This window comes from Salvelinus fontinalis, chromosome 38 (assembly GCF_029448725.1).
Source record: "Salvelinus fontinalis isolate EN_2023a chromosome 38, ASM2944872v1, whole genome shotgun sequence".
Lineage (NCBI taxonomy): Eukaryota > Metazoa > Chordata > Actinopteri > Salmoniformes > Salmonidae > Salvelinus > Salvelinus fontinalis.
Window position 1 is genome coordinate 20363889 of NC_074702.1, and position 25887 is coordinate 20389775.

Here is a 25887-nt window from a genome sequence, read left to right on the forward strand (position 1 = left end):
ACTGTGGGAAGCATTGGAGTCAAGTTGGCTGGATGTCCTTTGGGTGGAGAACCATTCTTGATACACACATGAAACTAGTAGAAAGAGGAGGAAGGGAAGCGCTACTAAGGTACACTATAGTATATTTTGGTAGATAGAAGGTGCTCTTTGGTAAAAGGTGTAAATTGGTCATCAAAAATAAAGGAGGACCAAGGCACTCTTCATATAATTAATTAAAATGCCTTTATTAGTATGGCATGTTCAATAGAAACAAAGTTGTTTAAAAACCGACGCGTTTCAGCTGCATGGCCTTCGTCAGGGAGTACAGAAATAGGAGAATACAATGTCCTCTTTTGAAAGGCTTTTTTAGCCCTAATTAGAAGAGGGAGTGGTTACCAAATTGGACACACCTAGTAAGCAATAATATACACATGAAAAGGTGAAATACTGTAGCTATGTTATCATGAGCATACAACTCCAAGCTAGAAGCATCAGAACACCCAGAGAGGCAGTTCCAACCCTAACCATGACTGGGAGAAGTGTCCAGAACAAGAAAGCAATATATTCCACAGTACACCAGACCACAGCAAAACATGAACAACAGTCCAAACATAGCTGAGGGCAATTGAGCAAAATGTCCACTAGATGACAGCAAATGGACCCATCACGACCCTACAGGAAGGGTGAGAAATCTTTATCTTCATTTAAACCAGGGTACTTAGTGGCCTGTAGTTTGTAAATCCCAAAACTTTCCTCTTGTTTTAACTGTTTAAGACGGTCCCCTTTTCTAATTGAGGCCGGAACATGATCAATACCCATAGCTTGTAGGGAGGCAGGGTTGCCATGGTGTAAGGACTTGTAGTGCCTTGCCATGGGGTAGTCTTCATTGCCTGCCCGTATGGCGTACTTGTGTTCCGCCAAGCGATCTTGAAGGCGTCTCTTTGTCCGTCCAATGTAGAACACCTTGCACTGTGGACATTCTAATCTATAGATGACATGAGTGGTTTTGCAGTTAATAAAATGCTTGAGGTAATACTCCATTTCAGAAGCTGTGTCAACAAAATACATTTTCTGTGCAATATTACTGCAATGGTTGCACTGGTTACATTTAAAAGAGCCCTTGGTTTTGTGGTCAAGCCAAGTTTTTTGAGAGTCACCCGGAAGATAACTGTGGACTAATTTGTCATTTAGGGTAGGACATCTCTTAAAGCTTATGACTGGTGGTTCAGGAAAGACATGGCGTAGTAGCGTATCACTTTGGATGATTCCCCAATTATTTTTAATGATTCTTTTAATGTTCTCTGCTTCAGTGCTGTATTTTGTAACAAAATACACTCTCTCTGATGTATCACGAGGCACTCCTCTTCGTAACAAGTTCTCTCTGTCAAGTAATCCAGCCCTTATACCTGCATCTTTTAAGACCTGAACGCTGTAGCCCCGATCCAAAAAGCGATTCTCCAATTCAGCAGATTTGACACTGTAGTTTATTTCCTGATCGCAAATTCTGCGGACTCTTTGGAATTGGCCATATGGAATATTCTCTTTTAGCCTTTTGGGGTGAAAGCTGTCTGCCCTCAGAATGGTATTCCCATCTGTAGGCTTCCTAAAGATTGATGTGTGCAAACAACCTTTGTCATTTTTACTAATGTCGAGGTCCAAAAAATGAATGTTATCCTTGCTGTTTTCCATAGTTAGTTTGATGTTAGGGTTAATGCTGTTAAGGTATTGGTGGAAGGAAATAAGTTCATCTTCTGAGCCGGACCAAAACAGGCAAACATCATCAATATAGCGTCCCCACCATATAATCCGGTCAAAGAAATGGTTATTAGAAGGATCCAAAATGAAGTCATTTTCCCATTTACCCAAGTACAAACCAGCGTAGGAAGGGCTGTAGCAAGCTCCCATGGCACATCCTTTGACCTGTTTAAAAATACGGTCCTGGAAGATAAAGATGTTATGATTAAGAGTCCATTCAGTCAGTGATACAATGAATTCTGTAGGAGGCATCTCAGTTTCAGGCCGGGTACTCAAGAAATGGTGCATCGCTGCCAAACCTTGTTGATGCTCAATGGTGGTGTATAGAGACTCCACATCCATGGTGACTAAAAAGGAAGCTGTACCTATATTCTTCAATTCCTTAATTTTGTTCAACACATCTGTGGTATCTTGAAGATAGGCTGGAAGTGATATCAGAAAAGGCTTAATAAATTAATCAATGTACTTAGAGATGGGTTCTGTCAGACTTTCATTACCACTAATGACTGGTCTGCCTGGGGGGTTTTCAAGATTTTTGTGGATTTTTGGAAGAAGGTAAAAAGAAGCCATACGCGGACTGCCATTGAAAAGAAATTTGAACTCATTGTCTGAAATGTAACCATTTTCCTTAGCTTCTGTGAGGATCCCTTTCAATTCAGTTTTTAGGTCCTCTGTAGGGTTGAAGGTAAGAGATTGGTAGAATTCGTCATTGTCTAATTGACGGTAGGCTTCTGTCACATATTTGTCTTTACACCATACTACTGTAGCACCACCTTTGTCTGCTTTTTTAATTACAATCCGTTCATTTTTGGACAATGATTCAACTGCATCCCTCTCTGTCTTAGAAAGATTACGTCGTGTTTTGTTGGAATCAATTTTACCCGTAAACAGATTCTCCACATCAAAATTAACTTTCTTGGCAAATGTATTTAGTGTGGCATTCTGGACTATGGGACAAAAAGTGGACTTGGGCTTAAAAGGTGTTTTTAAGGGACCAGAAACTGCCTGACCTGAGACACTGGCGTCTGTTGTTGGAGAGATGTTTTGCCTGTACCAGGCCTTCAGATGTAGATTCCTCTAGAAACTAAATAGGTCAATCTTTGTATTAAATTCATTAGTTGAATATGTGGGGGCAAAGGACAGTCCTTTAGACAATACCATTATGCAATTATCAGAAAGGGGTTCTCCAGAAATGTTGATCACAGCCTTGTTCTGGTCCTGCTCCGTGTTGGCCTCTTCCGCATCCTCTTCCTCTCTTGTTGAGGAACCTGCGTGACTCCTCTTCCTGATCTAAAAAATCTTGGGAGGAGCTGGCCTCTGAGCGTCTGGGGTGATCCTCATCGTCACTGCTTGTAAAGTTGAAAGAAACAGATCTAGGCTTCCTTCTCTGCAGATGTGATTCTGAATTCTTGCGTGTTGGTCTTCTCCAGGCAAAGACCTTGCCATCTCTATAATCTACTTAATCTCTTCTAAATTTTCTTAGCTTGTCTTGCTTCAATGTCAGAGTGAATGTGTCTACTTTCTCTTTCAAGATCTCATCACATTGTGCTTTGTTAGAAATGTCACTGTGTTCTGAAATTTTCCTTTTTCCATCACGACCCTTCCTGTAGGGTCGTGATGGGTCCATTTGCTGTCATCTAGTGGACATTTTGCTCAATTGCCCTCAGCTATGTTTGGACTGTTGTTCATGCTTTGCTGTGGTCTGGTGTACTGTGGAATATATTGCTTTCTTGTTCTGGACACTTCTCCCAGTCATGGTTAGGGTTGGAACTGCCTCTCTGGGTGTTCTGATGCTTCTAGCTTGGAGTTGTATGCTCATGATAACATAGCTACAGTATTTCACCTTTTCATGTGTATATTATTGCTTACTAGGTGTGTCCAATTTGGTAACCACTCCCTCTTCTAATTAGGGCTAAAAAAGCCTTTCAAAAGAGGACATTGTATTCTCCTATTTCTGTACTCCCTGACGAAGGCCATGCAGCTGAAACGCGTCGGTTTTTAAACAACTTTGTTTCTATTGAACATGCCATACTAATAAAGGCATTTTAATTAATTATATGAAGAGTGCCTTGGTCCTCCTTTCTTTTTGACACACATGAAACTGTTGAGTGTGAAAAATCCAGCAGCGTTGCAGTTCTTGACACAAACTGGCGTGCCTGGCACCTACTAACATGCACTGAGCAAAGGCACTTAAATCTTTTGTCTTGCCCATTCTCCCTTTGAATGGCACACATACACAATCCATGTCTCGAGGATTAAAAATCCTTCTTTAACCTGTCTCCTCCCTTCATCTGATTGAAGTGGATTTAACAAGTGACATCAATAAGGGAGCATAGCTTTCTCCTGTTTTCACCTGGTCAGTCTGTGTCATGGAAAGAGCAGGTGTTCTTAATGTTTTGGACACTCAGTGTATATAACGTTTTTTTGTTATTTTCAAATTAAATCAATTACTATTTTGTGTCATCCATATCGTTCTTGACATTGTCAATTCCCCCCTTCGTCAGTCAAATAGCAACACAGTGATGCACACAGTTGGGGTTTAAGGTAGTTGTTGAATTGAGTTTATTACATCTTACACAGTGTTTCTGGTGCCCAGCATGGTGGGGCATGGCATTGTTAACAGTGCAAAAAAAGGTCCATGTAGCACATCAGAGACTGGCACCATCGTTATACACAGGGCAGGTCAGGGGTCACGGGGGTTAGGCTACACAACTCCGAGATATGTGCTTGTCCATTCAGTAGTACCTCCACACAAGGCTAGCCTTCAGCAACTAACATGCACTGCAAAACGATATATCGCTTAAAATTGTCTCACATCACGGAACTGTTCTTCCGCTATTTTTTGTTTCCATGCACAACATTACAGAAACATTTTAGTAACATATTGCTTAGGCTAATGGAGGGATATAATTCTAATAGTATAAGTTATTGTTACTAGTAGTTTGACTATTTGGTGTAGAGATATTAATTAACAATACGGTAAACATTGTTGTCATTTGTCAGTAGGGGACACACCCTCTCTTTCAGCCAATGAGAGGCTACAGTCCTGGAGTATGTAGTATAGAGAGGACAAAGTACAGGGACTTTCAATGGTGGTATCAATCTCATTGTTACAAAAATCTGTACATTTACAAAGAGTATAGAAACAAAAGGTTTGAAAAGTATGTGACATCCTATGTCTCTGATAATGTGCCCTAGCTATGCACACACTCACTGGCATATTGACAGATTTCTTGAAAGAAAAGCAAAAACTGAAACAAAAATACACCCTAGGAGTTTCAAGCGACAGTATCTTTACACACTTCATGAGTGAGGGGAAGGGAGGTGGGTTGGAAGGGGATGGAGGGGGTGTGGTTAGGTGGAAAGGGGAGTGGTTTATAAGGGGGCAGGGGCTGAAATGTCCTCAGCACAGAGCACCAGCGCTAGCTCTGTCCTGTACAGCTTGCCCCCGTCTGATAGCGCCATAATGGCGGTCTTATATGTGGGGATTTTGTTGACTTCCAGCACCTGTCGGAGACAAGAAACAGATGAAGATATCCAACTTGTCATTTTCTTCCCTTGACTTTTATAGATTTGACATTGACCCTACTTTTTCATTTCAAAATCCCCCGCGGCTTTGAGATGGTCGCCGGCCCAAAGCTTAGCTCATAAAGATGACACAAAATATTTGCACAAAAAAAAAAAGAGTAGGCTCTGCATGCAGGTCACATATGGCTTTGATATATTGACATCCAGAATTTTTTTTTAAAGTTAGCTGTGAGAGTGAGAGAGCAAGAGAGACAGACAGAAACAGACAGAAACAGACAGAGACAGACAGACAGACAGAGACACACAGAGAGAGATAGACAGAGACAGACAGACAGAGAGCGAGACAGACAGACAGACAGAGAGCGAGAGAGACAGACAGACAGAGAGCGAGAGAGAGACAGCGAGAGAGAGCGAGAGAGACAGAGACAGCGAGAGAGAGCGAGAGAGACAGAGAGAGCGAGAGAGACAGAGAGCGAGAGAGACAGAGAGCCAGAGAGCCAGAGAGCGAGAGAGCGAGAGAGACAGAGAGCGACAGACAGACAGACAGAGAGACAGAGAGTGTGAGACAGAGAGAGACAGAGAGAGTGAGCGAGACAGTGAGACAGACAGAGATATTGGATATCTGTCCAGTTCTAAGCATGCTCTTATTAGTTTGTTTGAAGAGGTATTGTAATTGTCCTCAGGCCAATCATATCACCACAGGCAACAAACGAGGCCCTCTGTGATATTTGAAGTCTCAAGATGAAATGTTTTTGATTTGTTTGGACTATTCAGACCTAGATCCAATCAGATCAAGCGTTAACCAGTGAAAGCTGACACCCGCATAGCTGGTGTTTTAGCGGTGTAGGTTTATTACTAATTCAACTTGGCGCATCCAATGACAATGTCCGCGATAAGTATAACGCCGGGAGCCGCTTGCTGACTTAACAGCTCCAACGCAGTTACACCTCAGACATCGCCTAAATAAAAACAATGAGACTGCTATGCAGTTCTTCTCGATTATCGCGGGTTAAGGCGGAACTGATTGAATCTTGCCCTTAGTCTCCGCTCTTCTCCATCAATGAAACAGAATGGAAACCCACCTTCTTGTTCTTCTCACACAAATCTTTGAGGAGGGCATCCAGCTCATTCTCATCCATATAGCCATTCTCATCCTGAGAGAGACAGAGACAGAGAGAGGGACAGAGACACACAATGTCACACCATTTAGCCCGCCTTTGGGTTTGGTATGCAGTGTCAACATGATGGCACGTTGCATCTCACAAGCCTACTCTCAGTTTACAAACAAAACAATAGGCCTAATGAACAGATGTGTATATTTGAACAGCCTGTTCATGGGCCCTTCTGATATTTGCTCATATTTTCTATTCATGAATTTGAACTGTTTGTTTTTGGTCATCTGTGTGCTTACTGGCTTGTGTGCCCCGAAAGCAATATTATAACCACATCGCTGATACCTTTACAAGGATATCCCTATCCACTTTAGGGGAGTTCTCTGTGTGTCCAACTCCATTCAGAACAATAGAAATACTGTACCACAGAGTCTAGCAATCAATCCTCTGTGTTGGCAACAAGAGCGCCATCATCAGGAACCATGTGGAACAGGTTCTACTGTATGGTCGAAGATTAAAACAAATGTAAAAGCATGATCAGCCAGCCACTCAGATTAATTATCCTGTAATGCTCTACAGGCAAACTAAATAATGTGTTGTCATTTGCTGCTCCAATTACCTGTCTGGATGTCACATAACAGCAAGGCCCAGAACTCCTCCCTGCCCACCTCCTTGTCTGTCTGCCCGCCTCCCTGTCTGTTTGCCTGTCAGCCTCCCTGCCTGCCAGCCTCCCTGCCCGCCTACGCAACATGAACCTGCCAGTCAATATGGATCACAGTCGCTGCCACGGGAGAGAAGGAATGGGCCGACCCGCCACCCTACTCCAGGGACAGTCATACATTATAGGGGGAGAGAGAGAGGAAAGAGGGAGAGGGTGGGGTGGATGGGGAAGAGAGAGAGCAAGAGAGTAATAGCGAGAGAAAGAGTGATGGGGACAGGGGGGGCCATGTACTGTATCCATTGTGCATACAAATAAGGGCAATAGGAAGATAGACAGGGAAAGAACGAGAGCAAGAAAGAGAAGGAGAAATAGATAAAGAGGATAAGAGAGAAAGATTGAGGGAGTGCATCCCTGGAGAGCAGCAATTGCCTAGACTAGCACTGTCTGAAGCACTTTCTGTCCTTGTTCATACCGTGTCTTGAGATGCATTGAAACATTCAAAAAGCCATATCAGAGAGTGATTCTTCTTTTTTTGAGAGGGTGCATAATGACAATGTATTACTGGAATGTACCTGATCGTATAACTCAAAGATCTTGTTGAACTCTCTCCTCACCATCTTCACATTCTGTGACAGAAAGATTAGAGAGAGGGGGAGGAAAATAGAGGGAGAGGAGACAAATGAGTCAAGGTCAATCTGATTTTTTCCAATTCCCTCTTGGATTTACTCTGGGAATAACCACCAACCTGAAACTTGAGTAGAAAGTTCTCCTCATCCGGTAGCAACCTGTTAAAAAAACACACATTGGAAGAATTGTGTTCAGGCCATAAACAGCACGATGTGTAGACAGATATATCATTCATATCACACAGGAGAACTTCATAAGCAGACCTCGCCATTTCTGCCAAACACAACTTCCCATCGTGGTTTGAGTCGAATATTTTGAGCTGGAAGATAAAAATAAACAAATTAAGTCTCTACAAAACAGAAAATGAAGGACTACACTGTACAGAGCTATTTGTTGTAGCCATTTAGCTACAGTCTTCTCAATGTTGTTGCTGAGGCTAGCTGCATAAGTATAAACTAGATTCTTACTGTGGTATGTGTATACTCGTCTAACTTCTTTTCGTCATATGGTTTCTTAGCCTTCTGAAGAAGATCTTTCAAAAAGTTCTGGAAATGAAGCAAAAGCAGAAAGATCATTTTGACAACACCTGCTATAGCAGACACATTTTAAATGCAATGCTGTCTGGGAGGTAGAGTCAGGTTCAAAAATATTGGCACCCTTGATAAAGATGAGCAAAAAAGACTATAAAATAAATACAAATACTGAGCTACGGTGTCTTCATAAAGTATTCATATCCCTTGACTTATTCCACATTGTGTTGTGTTATAGCCTGAATTCAAAATTGATTAAATTGAGAAAAGTTCTCACCCTTCTAAACACAATACCCCATAACGACAAAGTGAAAACATGTTTTTAGAAAGTTTAGCAAATGTATTGAAAATGAAATACACAAATAACTAATTGACATAAGTATTAACAACCCTTTGCTATGACTCTAAATTGAGCTCAGGTGCATCCAATTTCCTTTGATCATCCTTGAGATGTCGCTACAACTTGATTGGAGTCCACCTGTGGCCAATTCAATGATTTGGACATGATTTAGAAAGAACCACACCTGTCTATATTCCCACAGATGACAGTGTATGTCAGAGCAGAAGCTGTACCATGAAGTCCAAGGAACTGTCTGTAGATCTCTTGAGCTATAATTGTGACGAGGCATATATCTGGGGAAGGGTATAAAACTATTTCTAAAGTGTTGAAAGTTTCCAAGATCACAGTGGTCTCCATCATTGGGAAATGGAAGAAATATGGACCTACCCAGACTCTGCCTAGAGCCAGCCGTCTGACCAAACGGACAAGTACCCAGTAGTGGGTTTCACTCACGCCAGTGGTGGGTTTCACTCACGCCAGTGGTGGGTTTCACTCACGCCAGTAGTGGGTTTCACTCAAGCCAGTGGTGGGTTTCACTCACGCCAGTAGTGGGTTTCACTCACGCCAGTAGTGGGTTTCACTCAAGCCAGTGGTGGGTTTCACTCACGCCAGTAGTGGGTTTCACTCAAGCCAGTAGTGGGTTTCACTCACGCCCGTGGTGGGTTTCACTCACGCCAGTAGTGGGTTTCACTCAAGCCAGTAGTGGGTTTCACTCAAGCCAGTGGTGGGTTTCACTCACGCCAGTGGTGGGTTTCACTCACGCCAGTAGTGGGTTTCACTCAAGCCAGTGGTGGGTTTCACACACGCCAGTGGTGGGTTTCACTCACGCCAGTGGTGGGTTTCACTCACGCCAGTGGTGGGTTTTACACACGCCAGTGGTGGGTTTCACACACGCCTGTGGTGGGTTTCACACACGCCTGTGGTGGGTTTCACACACGCCAGTGGTGGGTTTCACTCACGCCAGTGGTGGGTTTCACTCACGACAGTGGTGGGTTTCACTCACGCCTGTGGTGGGTTTCACTCACTCCAGTGGTGGGTTTCACTCACGCCAGTGGTGGGTTTCACGCACGCCTGTGGTGGGTTTCACTCACGCCAGTGGTGGGTTTCACTCACGCCAGTGGTGGGTCTCACTCACGCCAGGGGTGGGTTTCACGCATGCCAGTGGTGGGTTTGGTGTCGCAAAAAATATGAATATGCACAAAAAATCCCCATACCTACTGTAAAATATGCAGGTGGATCTTTGTTATTGGGCTATTTTCCTTCCACTGGTCCTGGGGCCCTTTTTAAGGTCAATGTCATCATGAACTTTACCCAGTACCAGGACATTTTAGACAAAAACCTGGTTGTGTCTGCCAGGAGGCAGAAACTTGGCCACAAGTGGATCTTCCAGCAAGACAATAACCCCAAGCACACATCAAAATCCACAAGGACATGGTTAGTTGACCACAAAAATCTACATTTTGCAATGGCCATCTCAGTCTCCGGACTTGAACCCCATTCAAAACCTTTGGTTTGAATTGAAGAGGTCCATACAGACAGATGAAGGATACCATGGATCTGTATGAAGAAAGCGTCTAAGATGCTTTCCAATGTGTTCTCTAATCCATAAAACATTTTTGAAAAAGGCTCAGTACCATTATCCTCGCAAGGTGAGGTATTGAAAACAGGGGTGCCAATCATTTTGACCCCTATTTTGTTGTGAAAAAAAGTATTACTTGTTAAACAACATCTCTCTCTGAGCAACTGTGTTAGTATAAAATAATTAAATTTTTCAGTTTATGTTGAGTGTACAATATATAGTGCCTTGCAAAAGTATTCATCCCCCGATTTTCCTATTTTGTTGCAATACAACCTGTAATTTAAATAGATTTTTATTTGGATTTCATGTAATGGACATACACAAAATAGTCCAATTTGGTGAAGTAAAATGGAAAAAAAACTTGTTTCAAAAAATTAAAAAACGGAAAAGTGGTGCATATGTATTCACCCCCTTTGCTATGAAACCCCTAAATAAGATCTGGTGCAACCAATTACCTTCAGAAGTTACATAATTAGTTAGATTGCACACAGACTGACTTTATGTAAGTGTCACATGATCTGTCATATGATCTCAGTATATATACACCTGTTCTGAAAGGACCCAGAGTCTGCAACACCACCAAGCAAGGGGCACAACCAAGCAAGCGGCACCATGACGACCAAGGAGCTGGATAAAGTTGTGGAGAAATACAGATCAGGGTTGGGTTATAAAAAAATATCCGTAACTTTGAACATCTGACGGAGCACCCTTAAATCCATTGGTAAAAAATGGAAAGAATATGGCACCACAACAAACCTGCCAAGAGAGGGCCGCCCACCAAAACTCACAGACCAGGCAAGGAGGGCATTAATCAGAGAGGCAACAAAGAGACGAAAGATAACCCTGAAGGAGCTGCAAAGCGGAGATTGGAGTATCTGTCCATAGGACCACTTTAAGCCGTACACTCCACAGAGCTGGGCTTTACGGAAGAGTGGCCAGAAAAAAAGCCATTGCTTAAAGAAAAAAATAAGCAAACACGTTTGATGTTTGCCAAACGGAGACTCCCCAAACATATGGAAGAAGGTACTCTGGTCAGATGAGACAAAAATGTAGCTTTTTGACCATCAAGGAAAACGCTATGTCTGGCGCAAACCCAACACCTCTCATCACCAGCAGCATCATGCGGTGGAGATGTTTTTCATTGGCAGGGACTAGGAAACTGGTCAGAATTGAAGGAATGATGGGTGGTGCTAAATACAAGGACATTCTTGAGGGAAACCTGTTTCAGTCTTCCAGAGATTTGAGACTGAGACTGGGAGGTTGACCTTCCAGCAGTACCATGACCCTAAGCATACTCCTAAAGCAACACTCGAGTGGTTTAAGGGGAAACATTTAAATGTCTTGGAATGGCATAGTCAAAGCCCAGACCTCAATCCAATTGAGAATCGGTGGTATGACTTAAAGATTGCTGTACACCAGTGGAACCCATCCAACTTGAAGGAGCTGGAGCAGTTTTTCCTTGAAGAATGGGCAAAAATCCCAGTGCCTAGATGTGCCAAGCTTATAGAGACATACCCCAAGAGACTTGCAGATGTAATTGCTGAAAAGGTGTCTCTACAAAGTATTGACTTTTGGGGTGAATAGTTATGCACGCTCAAGTTCTGTTTTCTCTTATTTGTTTCACAAAAAGATGTTGCATCTTCAAAGTGGTAGGCATGTTGTGTAAATCAAATGATACAAACCCCTAAAAAAATCAATTTTAATTCCAGGTTGTTAGTCAACGAAATAGGAAGAATGCCAAAAGGGGGGTTACAGCCTGAATTCAAAATTGATTACATAGATTTTTTCCCCCTCACCCATCTACACACAACACCCCATAATGACAAAGTGATAATGTTTAGACATTTTTGCAAATTTATTGAAGATGAAATACAGAAATATCTAATTTACAAAAGTATTCACACCCTGAGTCAATACTTTGTAGAGGCACCTTTGGCGGTGTTGACAGCTTTGAGTCGTCTTAGGTATGTCTGTATCAGCTTTGAGTCGTCTTGGGTATGTCTGTATCAGCTTTGCACATCTGGATTTGGAGATTTTCTCAAGCTCTGTTAAATTAGATGGGGAGCGGCGGCTAACAGCAATCTTCAAGTCTTTCCACAGATTTTCAAAGGGATTCAATTATCTCAGTCTTTCATGTGGCTTTTGGCAAACTCCAAGCGTGTTGTCATGTGTATTTTTCTCAGGAATGGCTTCCGTCTGGCCACTCTACCAGATTGATGAAGTGCTGCAGAGACTGTTGTCCTTCTGGCAGGTTCTCCCATCTCAGCCAAAGAACTCTGTAGTTCTGTCAGAGTGGCCATTGATTTCTTGGTCATCTCCCTGACCAAGATTTCTATTTTCATGTCATCAGAGAAATGTTAACACCTGGAGTTTGCTAAACATTTTTGTTCCAGGTTAAACTCTTTTGGGTTCCATATAGAACCAAAAGGGTTCTACTTGGAACCAAAAAGGGTTATTCAAAGGGCTATCCTATGGAGAGCCAAATAACCCTTTTTAGGTTCTAGATAGAGTGTATAGCTCAATATTTGTATTTATTTTATACAGAATTTTTTCTCATCTTTATCAAGGATGCCAATAATTTTGGACCTGACTGTATGACACAGAGTACAACTAAATTCTTAAATGGTTTGTGCTTTCTAAATCATTCGGTTTCATGCATACTGAAAAAAAAACCTGCTAAATATGATACACTTTCCAAACTACCTCTTAGGTCTTGCAGTAAAGTGCTTGGCTGTTGACAGTGTCATCGTTATCAAAACACTCACCGGCAAAGCTAACCCTGTAATGTCTTTTAACTATTAATTTAAGTTATTGCGGTTTGAAGGAGGTTTGTGGTTTGCATCTGTGTGGAGGGGGTCGAATGTGTGGGTCTTGGTGCCTATGTGTACCTGATGGTTCAAGGTAATGAAAATACATGTGGGTGTGTATTGGCATGCATACTAATACAAAGACATGATTCAGTTAATAAAGAGTTGAGCACGACTCGGTGTGAAATATACTCTAGGTTGTCTGATCTCTGACCCCACATTAACCTCGGACCCCTAGAACCTCAAGCATACGTCTGGAATTCTGATCCCCCTTTCTTATCACTCAGAGTGCACATCAATCCAACTTCATTATTCCACAACTTCCTTGACACTACTCTAGGGAAGGTCATAGCCAACGTACAGTACCAGTCAAAAGTTTGGACATACCTACTCATTCAAGGGTTTTTCTTTATTTTGACTATGTTCTATATTGTAGAATAATAGTGAAGACATCAAAACTATGAAATAACACATATGGAATCATGTAGTAACCAAAAAAGTGTTAAACAAATCAAAATATATTTTATATTTGAGATTCTTCAAAGTAGCCACCCTTTGCCTTGATGGCAGCGTTGCACACTCTTGGCATTCTCTCAACAAGCTTCATGAGGTAGTCACCTGGAATGCATTTCAACGAACAGGTGTGCCTTGTTAAGTTAATTTGTGGAATTTCTTTCCTTCATAATGCGTTTGAGACAATCAGTTGTGTTGTGACAAGGTAGGGTGGTATACAGAAGATAGCCAAATTTGGAAAAAGACCAAGTCCATATTATGGCAAGAACAGCTCAAATAAGCAAAGAGTCCATCATTACTTTAAGACATGAATATCAATCAGTCCGGAAAATTTCAAGAACTTTGAAAGTTTCTTCAAGTGCAGTCGCAAAAAACCATCAAGCACTATGATGAAACTGTCTCTCATGAGGACAACCACAGGAAAGGAAGACCCAGCGTAACCTCTGCTGCAGAGGATAAGTTCATTAGAGTTACCAGCCTCAGAAATCGGCAATTAACTGCACCTCAGATTGCAGCCCAAATAAATGCTTCACAGAGTTCAAGTAACAGACACATCTCAACATCAACTGTTCAGAGGAGGCTGCGTGAATCAGGCCTTCATGGTCAAATTGCTGCAAAGAAACCACCACTAAAGGACACCAATAAGAAGAAGAGACTTGCTTTGGCCAAGAAACACAAGCAATGGACATTAGACCGGTGTAAATCTGTCCTTTGGTCTGATGAGTCCAAATGTAAGATTTTTGGTTTCAACCGCCATGTCTTTGTGAGATGCGGAGTAGGTGAACGGATGATCTCTGCATGTGTGGTTCCCAAAGTCAAGCATGGAGGAGGAGGTGGGTGTTATGGTGTGGGGGTGCTTTGCTGGTGACACGGTCAGTGATTTATTTAGAATTCAAGGCACACTAAACCAGCATGGCTACCACAGAATTCTGCAGCGATACATCATCCCATCTGATTTGCGCTTAGTGGGACTATCATTTGCTTTTCAAAAGGACAATGAACTAAAACACACAACCAGGCTGTGTAAGGGCTATTTGACCAAGAAGGAGAGTGATGGAGTGCTGCATGAGATGACCTGGCCTCCACAATCACCTGACCTCAACCCAATTGAGATGGTTTGGGATGAGTTGGACCGCAGAGTGAAGGAAAAGTGCTCAGCATATGCCAACAAGTGCTCAGCATATGTGCAAACTCCTTCAAGACGGTTGGAAAAGCATTCCAGGTGACTACCTCATGAAGCTGGTTGAGAGAATGCCAATAGTGTGCAAAGCTGTCATCAAGGCAAAGAGTGGCTACTTTGAAGAATCTAAAATATATTTTGATTCTTTTAACACTTTTTTGGTTACTACATGATTCCATATGTGTTATTTCATAGTTTTGATGTCTTCACTATTATTCTACAATGTAGAAAATAGTACAAATAAAGAAAAATGAATAGGTGTGTACAAACTTGAATGAATAGGTGTGTACAAACTTTTGACTGGTACTGTACATGAGTGAAACTTTGGTATACGGGTTAAGAAAAACAAAACTCCCCTGGGATTCCTACAAAATGCTCAATTACTAAAATGATTTACAATAAAAAGTGATTTCAAGTTACAGTCCAGATGAGCATTGACCTCAGAGGCTCCTTGTGAGCCTATATCCTCATAATGAAATAGGGAGGACAGGGAGACAGTTCATCTAGACACGAATTGGGAGGCACTACACACACCGGCAGGCATTGCTCACCTTCAGCTCATCTGCTTCAATGTAGCCACTATGGTCTGCATCATAACATCGCCAAGCCTGGAATGAGACAATGAGTGAAAGAGGGGTTTGTATCATCAATTAGGAGAGAATAGTTAAATCAGTTAAAAACTATGTTTATGTCATGAGTCACTTGAAAACATTTAAATAGATAATCTTGGTTAATAGAAAAATACCTGCATAAATTCCGCACAAGACTTCAACTGTTGCCGGAAAAATAACAAGAAGTTCTCCTCTGTGGGCAATATTTGTACTAGCTGTGACAGAGAAAAGAGGAAAATATACAAGAGATCACACTGTATTGTCCTGAAACATGGTTACATTGGTTGAACATCCCATTTATTTTTAACAGTTGATCAGTTGCAAACAATGGCACCCAATGACAGTTTAGCCACCACCCACTGGGCACAGATGTCATTTAAACGTCTAGTTTTGATTTACATTTGGTTGAGTTGTCAACTAACAAGAATTCAATGTGAAATCAACAAAAAATGTCACTATGTCATTGGATTTAGGTTAAAGTTGGGTGAAAAAAAGACTAAATTCCCTTATGTTGATTACTTTTTGCAAATCCAATCAGTTTTTCACGTTGATTCAATGCCATCATTGTGGCGTACCGCGGACAAGCGAGTCTCGTCAAGGCCTGGTGACAGACAGAGGGGGTGATTGCTCACCAGCCATACTGGGCCCATAAAGCTGCCAGTAGGGCAGTACATGGGAGGGTTGCTACCCGGACAGGGCAAGTCTGAGAACGTGGTCAGACCAGGGTTGACGTTTACGCAGTATCAACGGAGGATGACGACATCGAGACCTACCTCTGCACGTTTGAATGGACAATACTCCGGGAAGGTTGGCCCAAGGTGAAGGCGGCGAGTCTGCTGGCCCCGTTCCTGTCCGGAGACGTCCAAAAGGCATATTATGAACTCAACACCAAACAGGCGGCTAACCACGACTGTCTCAAGAGGGAGGTACTCAGCCGCTACGGGTACAGCCTGGCCCGTCGGGCCCAACTGGTTCACGACTGGAGATTTGTGGCCGAAGCTTCCCCCACGAGCCCAGATGAGCGACCTACTGTAAATCACCAGGGCATGGCTCCTAACCGACGTAGCCATCCTCCTTGTTATCAACAATGCGGTCGTGGACCGCTTCTTAATGGCGCTACCTCACATGAAGAGGCCGGCGAGCCTACGCGCCCAGACCTTGGAGGACTGAGCTGTGGAGACGCACCAGAATACAGAGGCCCTGCTGAAGGGGATGCAGGCCAAGTCTGTCGGAGGGGACAGAAGGATGACCCCACCACCGTACTCCCCAATCTGACAGTCAGCTGGGCTATGGGACTGCACACCCGCGGAGAGACAGCCGGGGGAGAGTCGACCCGCCGCTAACAACCCCACGTGGATGAAGACCAAAGGAGATGTTTTGAGTGTGGCGCCCGGGAACACCTCGCATGGAATTGCCCGGGTCAAGAGGAGTCAATGTCATCAGCGGGCCCTGGAGATTAGTCAGGCCATGCAGTAAACTATGTCAGCTCATGTTGGGCCCACAGTGAACCACCAGTAACCATGGTGCCGGTGAAAGGCAATGGTCACGACACACACGCTCTGTTGGATTCCGGGAGTGTGATAACGCTGTGTCCTTCTCCTGTGTCCACGGCGACACCAAGCGTTATTCGACCAGGCAGGCCACCATCGTGATGCCACAAGGGAGCTGCCAGATGCTGGAGGGTGTCGTACCTGAGTTGCTGGTATCCCTCCTCGTGGAACGAGATTGTTTGCTGTTCGCAGCATTGTGGAGGCACGAGCTGGGAATAAGAGTATGAGCTGGCGACCGACGAGAGAGAGGATGGACCGTCACCTGCGCGGACCGGAAGCAAGCGGTTGCCAACCCTGTGTCTACGGACCCGGAGTTGGGGGTCTGAGGGGGTGCCGGAACCAACCTCACCTGGTGAACAACCGGAGGAGGAACCCATGCTGCCCCTCTTCAATTTCCAGTGGGATGATCCGAAATTGAAAGTGTCCCAGGCCTCCACTGGGTTTTCCCCTTTTGAACTCCTCTACGGAGGAGACCAAGCGGCCTACTGGATCTCGCCATGGAGGTGTGGGAAGCCTAGCCGACCCCCTTACGCAGCGTGGTGGAACACGTAGAAACGATGAGGGAGCGGATGACAGGCATATAGCCAGTGGTAAGGGAACATATGGCAAATGCCCAGTGCGCCCAAGCCAAGGTCTACAATCGGGGTACCCAGCCCCGAGAGTTCCATGTGGGTGAGAAGGTGCTAGTTTTACATTTTTACATTTACATTTTTTGTCATTTAGCAGACGCTGTTATCCAGAGCGACTTACAGTAGAGTGCATACATTTTATTACATATTTTTACATACTGAGACAAGGATATCCCTACCGGCCTAACCCGGACGATGCTATGCCAATTATGCTTCGCCCCACGGACCTCCCGGTTGCGGCCGGCTGCGACAGAGCCTGTTCGCGAACCCAGCCCAGCCTGGGCGCGAACCCAGAGACTCTGGTGGCGCAGCTAGCACTGCGATGCAGTGCCCTAGACCACTGCGCCACCCGGGAGTTTTAATCCCTACTGCGGAAAGTAAGTTCCTGGCAACATGGCACGGACCATATAAGGTGACAGAGAAGCTGGGACCCGTAAATTACCACGTACAGCAGCCAGGGAGACGGAAACACCAACAGATTTACCACATGAACCTATTGAAGAGGTGGCACGTGAGGACAGCCTTGGCCGTGTTGTGGTTAAAACCCGGGACGTCGACGGGACCAGTGGTGGTCTCGAGCAATGCGGACCTCGGATCGGCCCAGAAGCAAGCCCCCCCGGGAGCTCATCGATCGGCACACCGCCGTGTTTTCCAAGGGGGGACGAGCTCATCGACCGGTTGGGAAATGTCCAGTACATCAGCATCCTGGACCTGACCAAGGGATATTGGCAGGTACCCTTGGCAGCCTCCTCCTGGGAAAAGCATTCTCGACACCGGACAGTTTATACCAATATCGGGTCCTCCCGTTCAGTCTCCATGGAGCCCTGCCCACGTTCCAGCGCCTGATGGACCGAGTCCTCCGACCCCACCAACAGTACGCAGCGGCCTATTTGGATGACATCATCATCCACAGCCAAGGTTGGGAAGAACACCTGACGCTCCTCTAGGCGGTCCTGGATGTGCCCATGCAGGCCGGATTGACAGCGAATCCCAAGAAATGCATGCTGGGGTTAAAGGAGGTGAAGTACCTGGGATATTTGATCAGACATGGGAACATCAAACCCAAGGAGAGGAAGGTCCAGGCGGTTCGTGACTGGCCCCTTCCCCAAGGCACAGGTCAAGTCCTTCCTGGTGCTGGCGGGATACTATAGCTGGTTAATCCCCAACTTTGCGGCTATAGCCCTTATCGATCTGACCAGTGCCCGCCTCCCAAAAACAGTGAAGTGGTCGGATGAGACCGAAGCGGTGTTCAGGTGCCTGAAGAAAGTCCTGTGCTCCCAATTCTCGTGACGCGCGATTTCCAAGTACCGATGCTGGTGCAGCTGGATGCCTGCGACACGGAACTAGGGGCCGTCCTGTCCCAGGTACATGATGGGGAGGAACACCCCATCATGTACATAACCCGGAAGTTGATACCCTGAGAAAATAAGTACTCGTTTGTCGAGAAAGAGTGTCTAGCGGTGAAGTGGGCGCTAGACACTCTTAAGTATTACCTGTTGGGCACCCACTTCAACCTGGTCACGGACCATGATCCCCTGGTCTGGATGGCCAGGGGAAAGGACACAAATGATCAAGTCACCAGGTGATTCTTGTGTGGTGTACAGCAGACAAAACCACCAGGGGGAGACTCGTCAAGGCCTGGTGACAGGCAGAGTCTACATCATGCGACGGTGGCTCCCTCTGCTAGATGTGCCAGGTCTCAATGGGTCCTCCGGCCAGGACTAATTGGGGCTGATTGAGGCTGGTGAGCAATCAGCCCCTTATTGAGGCTGGTGAGTAATCAAGGGGCTGATTGCTCACCAGCTGTAACGGGCCCATAAAGCTTTCAGGAGGGCAGCACACGGGAGGGTTGGAGGTAGTGAGAGGTTGCTACCGGACAGACGTCCTCACGGTCTGCTAGAACTGAGGGGCTCGGTGCTCTACCCCAGAAGAGACAGCGTTCAACGGAGCCCAGAAGGTGGTAACCTGGAAGAGGTCTCCTGAAGGAGATCGGATTGTTTACTTTTTCAAATAAACACCCTTGAAACTGAGGTATCACACTTGTGTCTGACTGATCTGTGTAAATGTCAAACCCCCTGGTCTGCCACATTTTGTTTTTTAAATAACGTGAAAAACAATATTGATTCCACCAGTTTTTCCCGTGAGCAAACACAGCTGGCTGCTGAGAAATGCAATGTAAATCCGGTTTGAGACTCAGCCTAAACTTTCAGACTACTCCCGCTAGACTAGCCATCAGACAGCTGCAAGTGAACCATTCCGGGGGCATTGAAACACCCCATGACAAAAATGTGTTTTCAAACAGGACTCCTGTTCTTCCATCATGCTGCTGAAGAATCTAATTTAAACGGCAATCTCGTATTCCAAACACAATAGATGTTATTTCCACTTTCAAATTATGCGTATTACCTCTATGTTTGTGTAATCATTGTGTGTGTTTGCATGCGTTGGTGTACAGCTGAATGAGCCTGTCTGTCAGCTAAAGCTTCAGAGTATCCATCTATAGCAGAGATATGAATCCACTTGACCCTGCACGGCTAAATTGACTGTCTTTAAAAATGATATTTGAACACCTTTCATAGAGGGAGAAGCCCCCTCTAAACCTGGCAGTGTTTCAAGATCCGGTGTCCCTGAAAGTCCCAAATTCTAGGTGGGCCTTAACCTACTGCATCATGAGTTTATGTAGACTCTTACCTCAACAATTCCAATTTTGGCATCTGTATTTTTCTCATATTCCTGTACAAAAGCCTTCATTTGGTCTGTAAGCTCCTATGAGAGAGAGAAAATTACAGTGTCAATTAATTGCAGTAGCTTTTGCCTTTTACAGACACATCTCAACATATAAACATATAATTAGTTAACAACGAAACTAAATAGGGATTCACACATCCTTATAACAAGTAATTATGTTTTATGCAGGGAAGTAGTTTAGTAGTTTGAAATACAAGCACTGATAAGATGAGGGCTCAGTAATCTGCTCAATTATCTAGAAAGGCTATTTAGTAGGCACCTGGTGCCGTGAGAGACCTTGTATACCTTGTGTCCTCACAAACACCATTTAACATGCTAAGCAGACGGCCATGTTATCCAATCTGAATTAGATTAGGAGCGAGTGTTGTTATCTTCACCCATCAGAGCACAATTCTAATAGAGTTTTGACACAGGTCAGTCCATATCGCTGCACACATAGAGATGGCCAAGCGATGCATTGATTATGCATGTACGGAGGGGCCCAACCAGCTCTCAAAGTCTCACGTCAGAATTAGACATTGATCCATGTTTTTCAAATGGCAAATTTGAAGTTGTTCTAAATGTAAAGTTTCAAAGTGTTTAAGGTTAAGTTTACGCATTAACGCAGAATTTTTATGGTTAGGGTTAAGTTCAGGCATTATTCAAAATTCTTAAGGTTAGGCATAAACTATGGATGGTTAAGGTAAGGGTTAAGGTTTTGGATAGGTTTAAAACAAAATATAAAAAACGACATTCTATTGCTAGATTAAAACGTGCAACCTTTCGAATCAGATGCTTACGCCCATCTACCATTCCCGTTCACAACGCCCTAGCAAAACCGAAACCTACTTGAAGGTAACAGCTCTCACTGTTGCCCCTAGAGGCTGGTTCCACGTCATCTTCCGACGTCCTCAGACATTGATGGACGTCGAATACTGACTTGTATCACAGTTGACCTGGCTGCACAGCCAGCCAGCTACTGATGTAATGCCTGGTGGGGAAGGATTGAGATCTCCACTGACACGTTCAGTGTAACTGATTCGAGTTGACGAGGCACTGATACTGTCAGGTACTTTCATAGAAGCATACGAAGTGCCTCTAGAGAATGCTAAAATAAGTTATAATAGAATATTCTTAAAGGTCCAATGTAGCCATTTTTATCTCAATATCAAATTATTTATGGGTAACAAGTAGCTTACTGTGATTGTTTTCCATTAAAATTGTCAAAAAGAAACAAAAACAGCTTCTTAGCAATTTTCACAGTATTATTACAACCTCATAGTGTGGAAATATATATAAAACAGGAAAATCTCGTTTTTGACTACACACTGGGCCTTTAAAGGCAGCCATTTGAGGTTGTCTATGTTGGGACTGGGAAGTGTTACATGTGACAATGTGATACTGTATGATGTGTAACACTTAAAGGGTAGCACTTATCTGCTACATGGCCTTGCAGTAAGCCTGTTGAAGTGGGCTTTATTACATGCATAGTTAATTGCATTCTTGTGTTGCATATTTGTGTAAGGTATAAATTAGGCTTTAAGCTGCAAATTGAGCATTTCTGTAAAAGATGGACAATGGCCTTTACTATGATCACTCACTCCCATTGTGTCGATGGTAAAAGTAAATTAGTTGAAAGATAGATGTAAAAAAAAAAAAACTAGATTACATTTGATATCCAAGGATAAAAGATCAATATTAGTGTATCTTACACCTCGACCACACCTATACCATCATTGCGCAAAATGGTACGCAGCATCATCTGGATATGTGTTCAACAAAAGTTCAACATTCACCTTCTGCTACCATTTCTGTCAAGTCGTCTACGTATACAGTTTAACGCATACGTTCGATAAATCCAACGTATGCACCACACAGAACGCACTGCAACTGCCTCTGCAACGTAATGCTGTAAGGCACACGCAGCGTTCCATTGGAAAGGAATGTACTTCTGGTGTAACAAAATGCAATGACGCTATTGGTGTGATGCATTAGTACTATATGTTTTTATGAGAACATCAAAGTACCTTAGTAATGACTAATGTCTGTTTTATAGAGCCTTTCTATAATAGGAATATAAACACAGTAGGACACACATTTTTACATTTGCATTTCACCTACAAAACACAATCAATAAAAGCAATGCATTGCTTCAAGAACAATGTGAGCCATATCCTGAGATGCTATAAACAAATATCTGTAAATCCCAGTATCACACCAGCGCTGACCAAATATCTTCCAAATATACGACCATTATCATTTCATAATTTTCCTTTCAGAGAAACTGGCACAAGAGGTTAACTCTAGAGAAGAAGACCACCTTGCATTCTCACTGGAGAACAAGTGTACACGTAGAAAGTAGGCAATATTATAACATTGGCCTTGTCTTTCGGGGTAAAATGATTATGTTGTATGAAAGGAAGATGTACTACGAGTGAGCTCTTCTTCTAGTCCATGTGTGTGTCCATTGAGTAGATGCATGGCGGCCATCTTTGGAAGCCATCTTTATTGCTGTATGACATTATCAAAATCATGTCCACTATCCAACATCAAGTGACTCTGCAAATGTTAAAGTGCATGTTTGATTGAATTCAATGGAATTTCTAAGTAAGAGGACCCTGAGCCAATCTACACACTGCATGCGCTCTGCAGTCAAAACCAATCATTGATCTCTGTATTGATCTCTCTGGTGATGATGCCCATGCAAAATGTGGAAACCATCTTTGGCATCTCTCTGCATAAGGTGGTGTCAGATATGCTAATAACTCCAATCCTACTTCAAATTGCACTTCAATTGTGTTTTCTCACTGGGCATTGATTGGGCAGTTGTAAATGGGAACTTAATTTTAAGGTAAATGCTGCGATTTTCCATAATCAACTCCCCAACGTGCCCTCTCCCCACAGAGTAAATCAAGAGGTGTTTTCAGTGTCTGGCAAAAGTTGAGCCATTGCTCCTGTTTAGAGATCTGGGATTGAGTGCCAAATGGCTTGCTCTATAGAGGCTTGGCTAATTGCTTGTACACAGAATGGGAAATAAGTGTTTAACCTTTCCCAAATGCAAACTAGGAGAGTGCACTGCAGTGCTATTTGTCACTGAGCAATGGGTGACTCAATCCAATTCAGACCCCAAAACGCCGAGTAGAGACACAAATAAACATACCAGTGTCAAATAACAAGGTCAGAATGGAAAACAGAATTTTCCAAAACTGCTTTTCCCCATTGGGGCTTACAGTTGAGCAAGATGGAATTGTGGGAAATACATCCATCAACCCATCAATCTGACGCAACAGGAATATGAGGTTGTTCCATAAGTCGTTTAGGCGTGGAAAGACATATGAAATATTGGTAGACCAGGCATGTACTTGACACCTCATAACTAGTCATAATGTATTAATCAATGTCAATTGACCCTTCGCTAAGCCCCGCCCCAGAATTCTGGCCAACTATTCACAGCACTCCAATGGTTAGCAACTGTCTCGAGTACTACACCTCGGAGGAGCTCATGTTTGAAACACATAAAAGTCAGTGAGGGTAGTTTTCTTTAAGAAACATGTTTTAAATGGCTAAATAATGTAATAGTGCACCAGGGGTAATTGTGATTCCAGAACCTGTTTATGGAGTATTTTTAGAATCCAAAATTATACTTTAGTCACATTGATTGCTAGTTCATCTGGTTAGCTATTTTTCAGGCTCATTGACCACCAAACGTTGCTAATGCAAGCAAGCTTGCCACTAAATATAACTTGTTCTCGAAATGTGTGTTAGCTAGCTAAGTTTGCCATGTTCTTAATACAACTCCAATCTGCTGTTGACATCAGGAAATGATTTGAGAGCACTAGTTAGCTCCAAAAGAGGTTAGTACGCTTTGACTGAGCCATAGACATAAGTTTACCAGGTTTCAGTGAAGCAATTGTAATGACAGTCCACTACAACATACCAGAGAAATTCTTGATTAGCAAGGGGTAGTCAGTGTATAATTTCATTGTGTATGAAAAACACAGTTTGAGATCATTGTGAGGGGATTTCACCAGTGGTTAGAAGGGAGAATTGTGCTTCCAGGGAAAATGTTGTCCATGGTTGCAACAGTAACCAAGGGAGGTGGTGCTTAGCGAAGGGTCAATTAAGAACAACCAGTTTCACAATATCATGACAGTACTTTAAAATGGAAGCTCAGTGAAGTGTTACATGAAATGCACCATTTCAATCTCTTGAGAAAACCCTGTGATCATTGAACCAACAAGAAATCTAAAATATGAATTTAGTCTCGTCTGTAAATTAAATGTTCTCAATGACATGCCCTGTACTGCATTTTATAATCCAACCTTTTGATTATTCTAGTAAAAAAACATTTCAGATGACTGATTATTATTATAAAAAGCAAATGGCACTATTATGAGTGATGAGGATGTTGACAAGACACCATTATGTCACTGCTGAAACAGACACAAAACTTGTAGGGTGTGCACATAATACCAGCATCAGGGGTAAAATGGCTTGGTGCCTGTAACGTCTGGTGCACTGAGTTCTCTTTCTCCCCACCCCACTTACAACAATCCCTCTCTCACACATTCACACACACACACACACACACACACACACACACACACACACACACACACACACACACACACACACACACACACACACACACACACACGCACACACACACACACACGATGTTTTAACTTGAAAGCTTTCAACTGTGGCACCACCAGTAGCCTAATCAACCACCCATTGCTTTCACAATGTCTATATGTCTAGCCTACTGTATGACCTATCTGATGAAGGTAATTCGAATGAGGGTCACACCTAATGCATTTAAAAAATAGATAACAGTTCAGTCTGAGAAGACAATTAGTGTTCAGGCCGACTGCCAATACATTCAAGTTTTAAAGTTTAAAATAATTCAGTTTACTTACAAGTCCTGCCTGTTTTCGAGCTTGCTGAAGTTCTTTTATAAAACTCTGCAACTCCTTCCCTTCAATATATCCATTACCTGCAAGAAGTAAGCACCAAATCAGTCAAAGACATGGGTAAAGTAGCCTACATTAAGTTTAAGAACATAACGCACAGGATCAAATCCATCATTTGCTGTTTCATGACAGTTGTATGACTGAATCATACTTTGACTGAATCTTATTTTTAGTGCCAAAACCTATCACGTTATTATAATCATATTTTCCAGTCATTTATAGTTTTGTAAATATTGATCAGTTCGCTATAAAATGGTGGTTAATGGTTCTAAATAAATAATTTGTCAATCCAATTTGTCAATGGATAAAGTTGAGAGAACAAATGTCACGCAAATATCAGTCTTGACAGCTAAATCTACTTTCTCATTCAATATAGGCTATTACATATTTTCGAAAACCCGCTAAAAAGCGCAAATGGTACATGAGGGTCTTTGGCGCAACACTTCCCAAAAATCGTTTTACTTCAGTGCCATCCCCATGAATAATCCACAATCTTAAGGAATAAGTTACCATCGTTATCATAATGGTGAAAAATATCCAGGAACTGTGATGCAGAGATCTCTACTCCTTGCAGGTACGCGTTTGCCATGTCTCGGGTTAGGTTTGGGGACGGGAGCGCGTACCAGATAGCTGCACTGGCCGAGGATCTGCAATGAATTGGACGCTTTGATCAGTCGGTGCCCGGTATTTAAAGGGAGCACTATCACGCTAATCTTTAACTGTCGTCCCTCCTTCCCCAGCGTTGGGAAACTAGCCAAACGCGCAAGTCACCCCCTCTCTTCCCGC

General features: G+C 43.3%; 1 protein-coding gene across 1 annotated transcript; it reads right to left on the minus strand.

Annotated features, from left to right (window-relative positions):
* Positions 1-4272: 4272 nt before the first annotated feature.
* On the minus strand, positions 4273-25887 carry LOC129837353 (calbindin-like). Its single transcript, XM_055903453.1, has 11 exons — positions 25612-25887; positions 25048-25124; positions 20093-20167; positions 15357-15437; positions 15163-15219; positions 8130-8207; positions 7926-7981; positions 7781-7820; positions 7608-7661; positions 6345-6416; positions 4273-5241 (listed from the first exon to the last, which is right to left on the minus strand). The coding sequence occupies exons 1-11, from the start codon at positions 25688-25690 to the stop codon at positions 5110-5112; spliced, it is 801 nt and encodes a 266-aa protein (XP_055759428.1). The 5' UTR covers positions 25691-25887; the 3' UTR covers positions 4273-5109.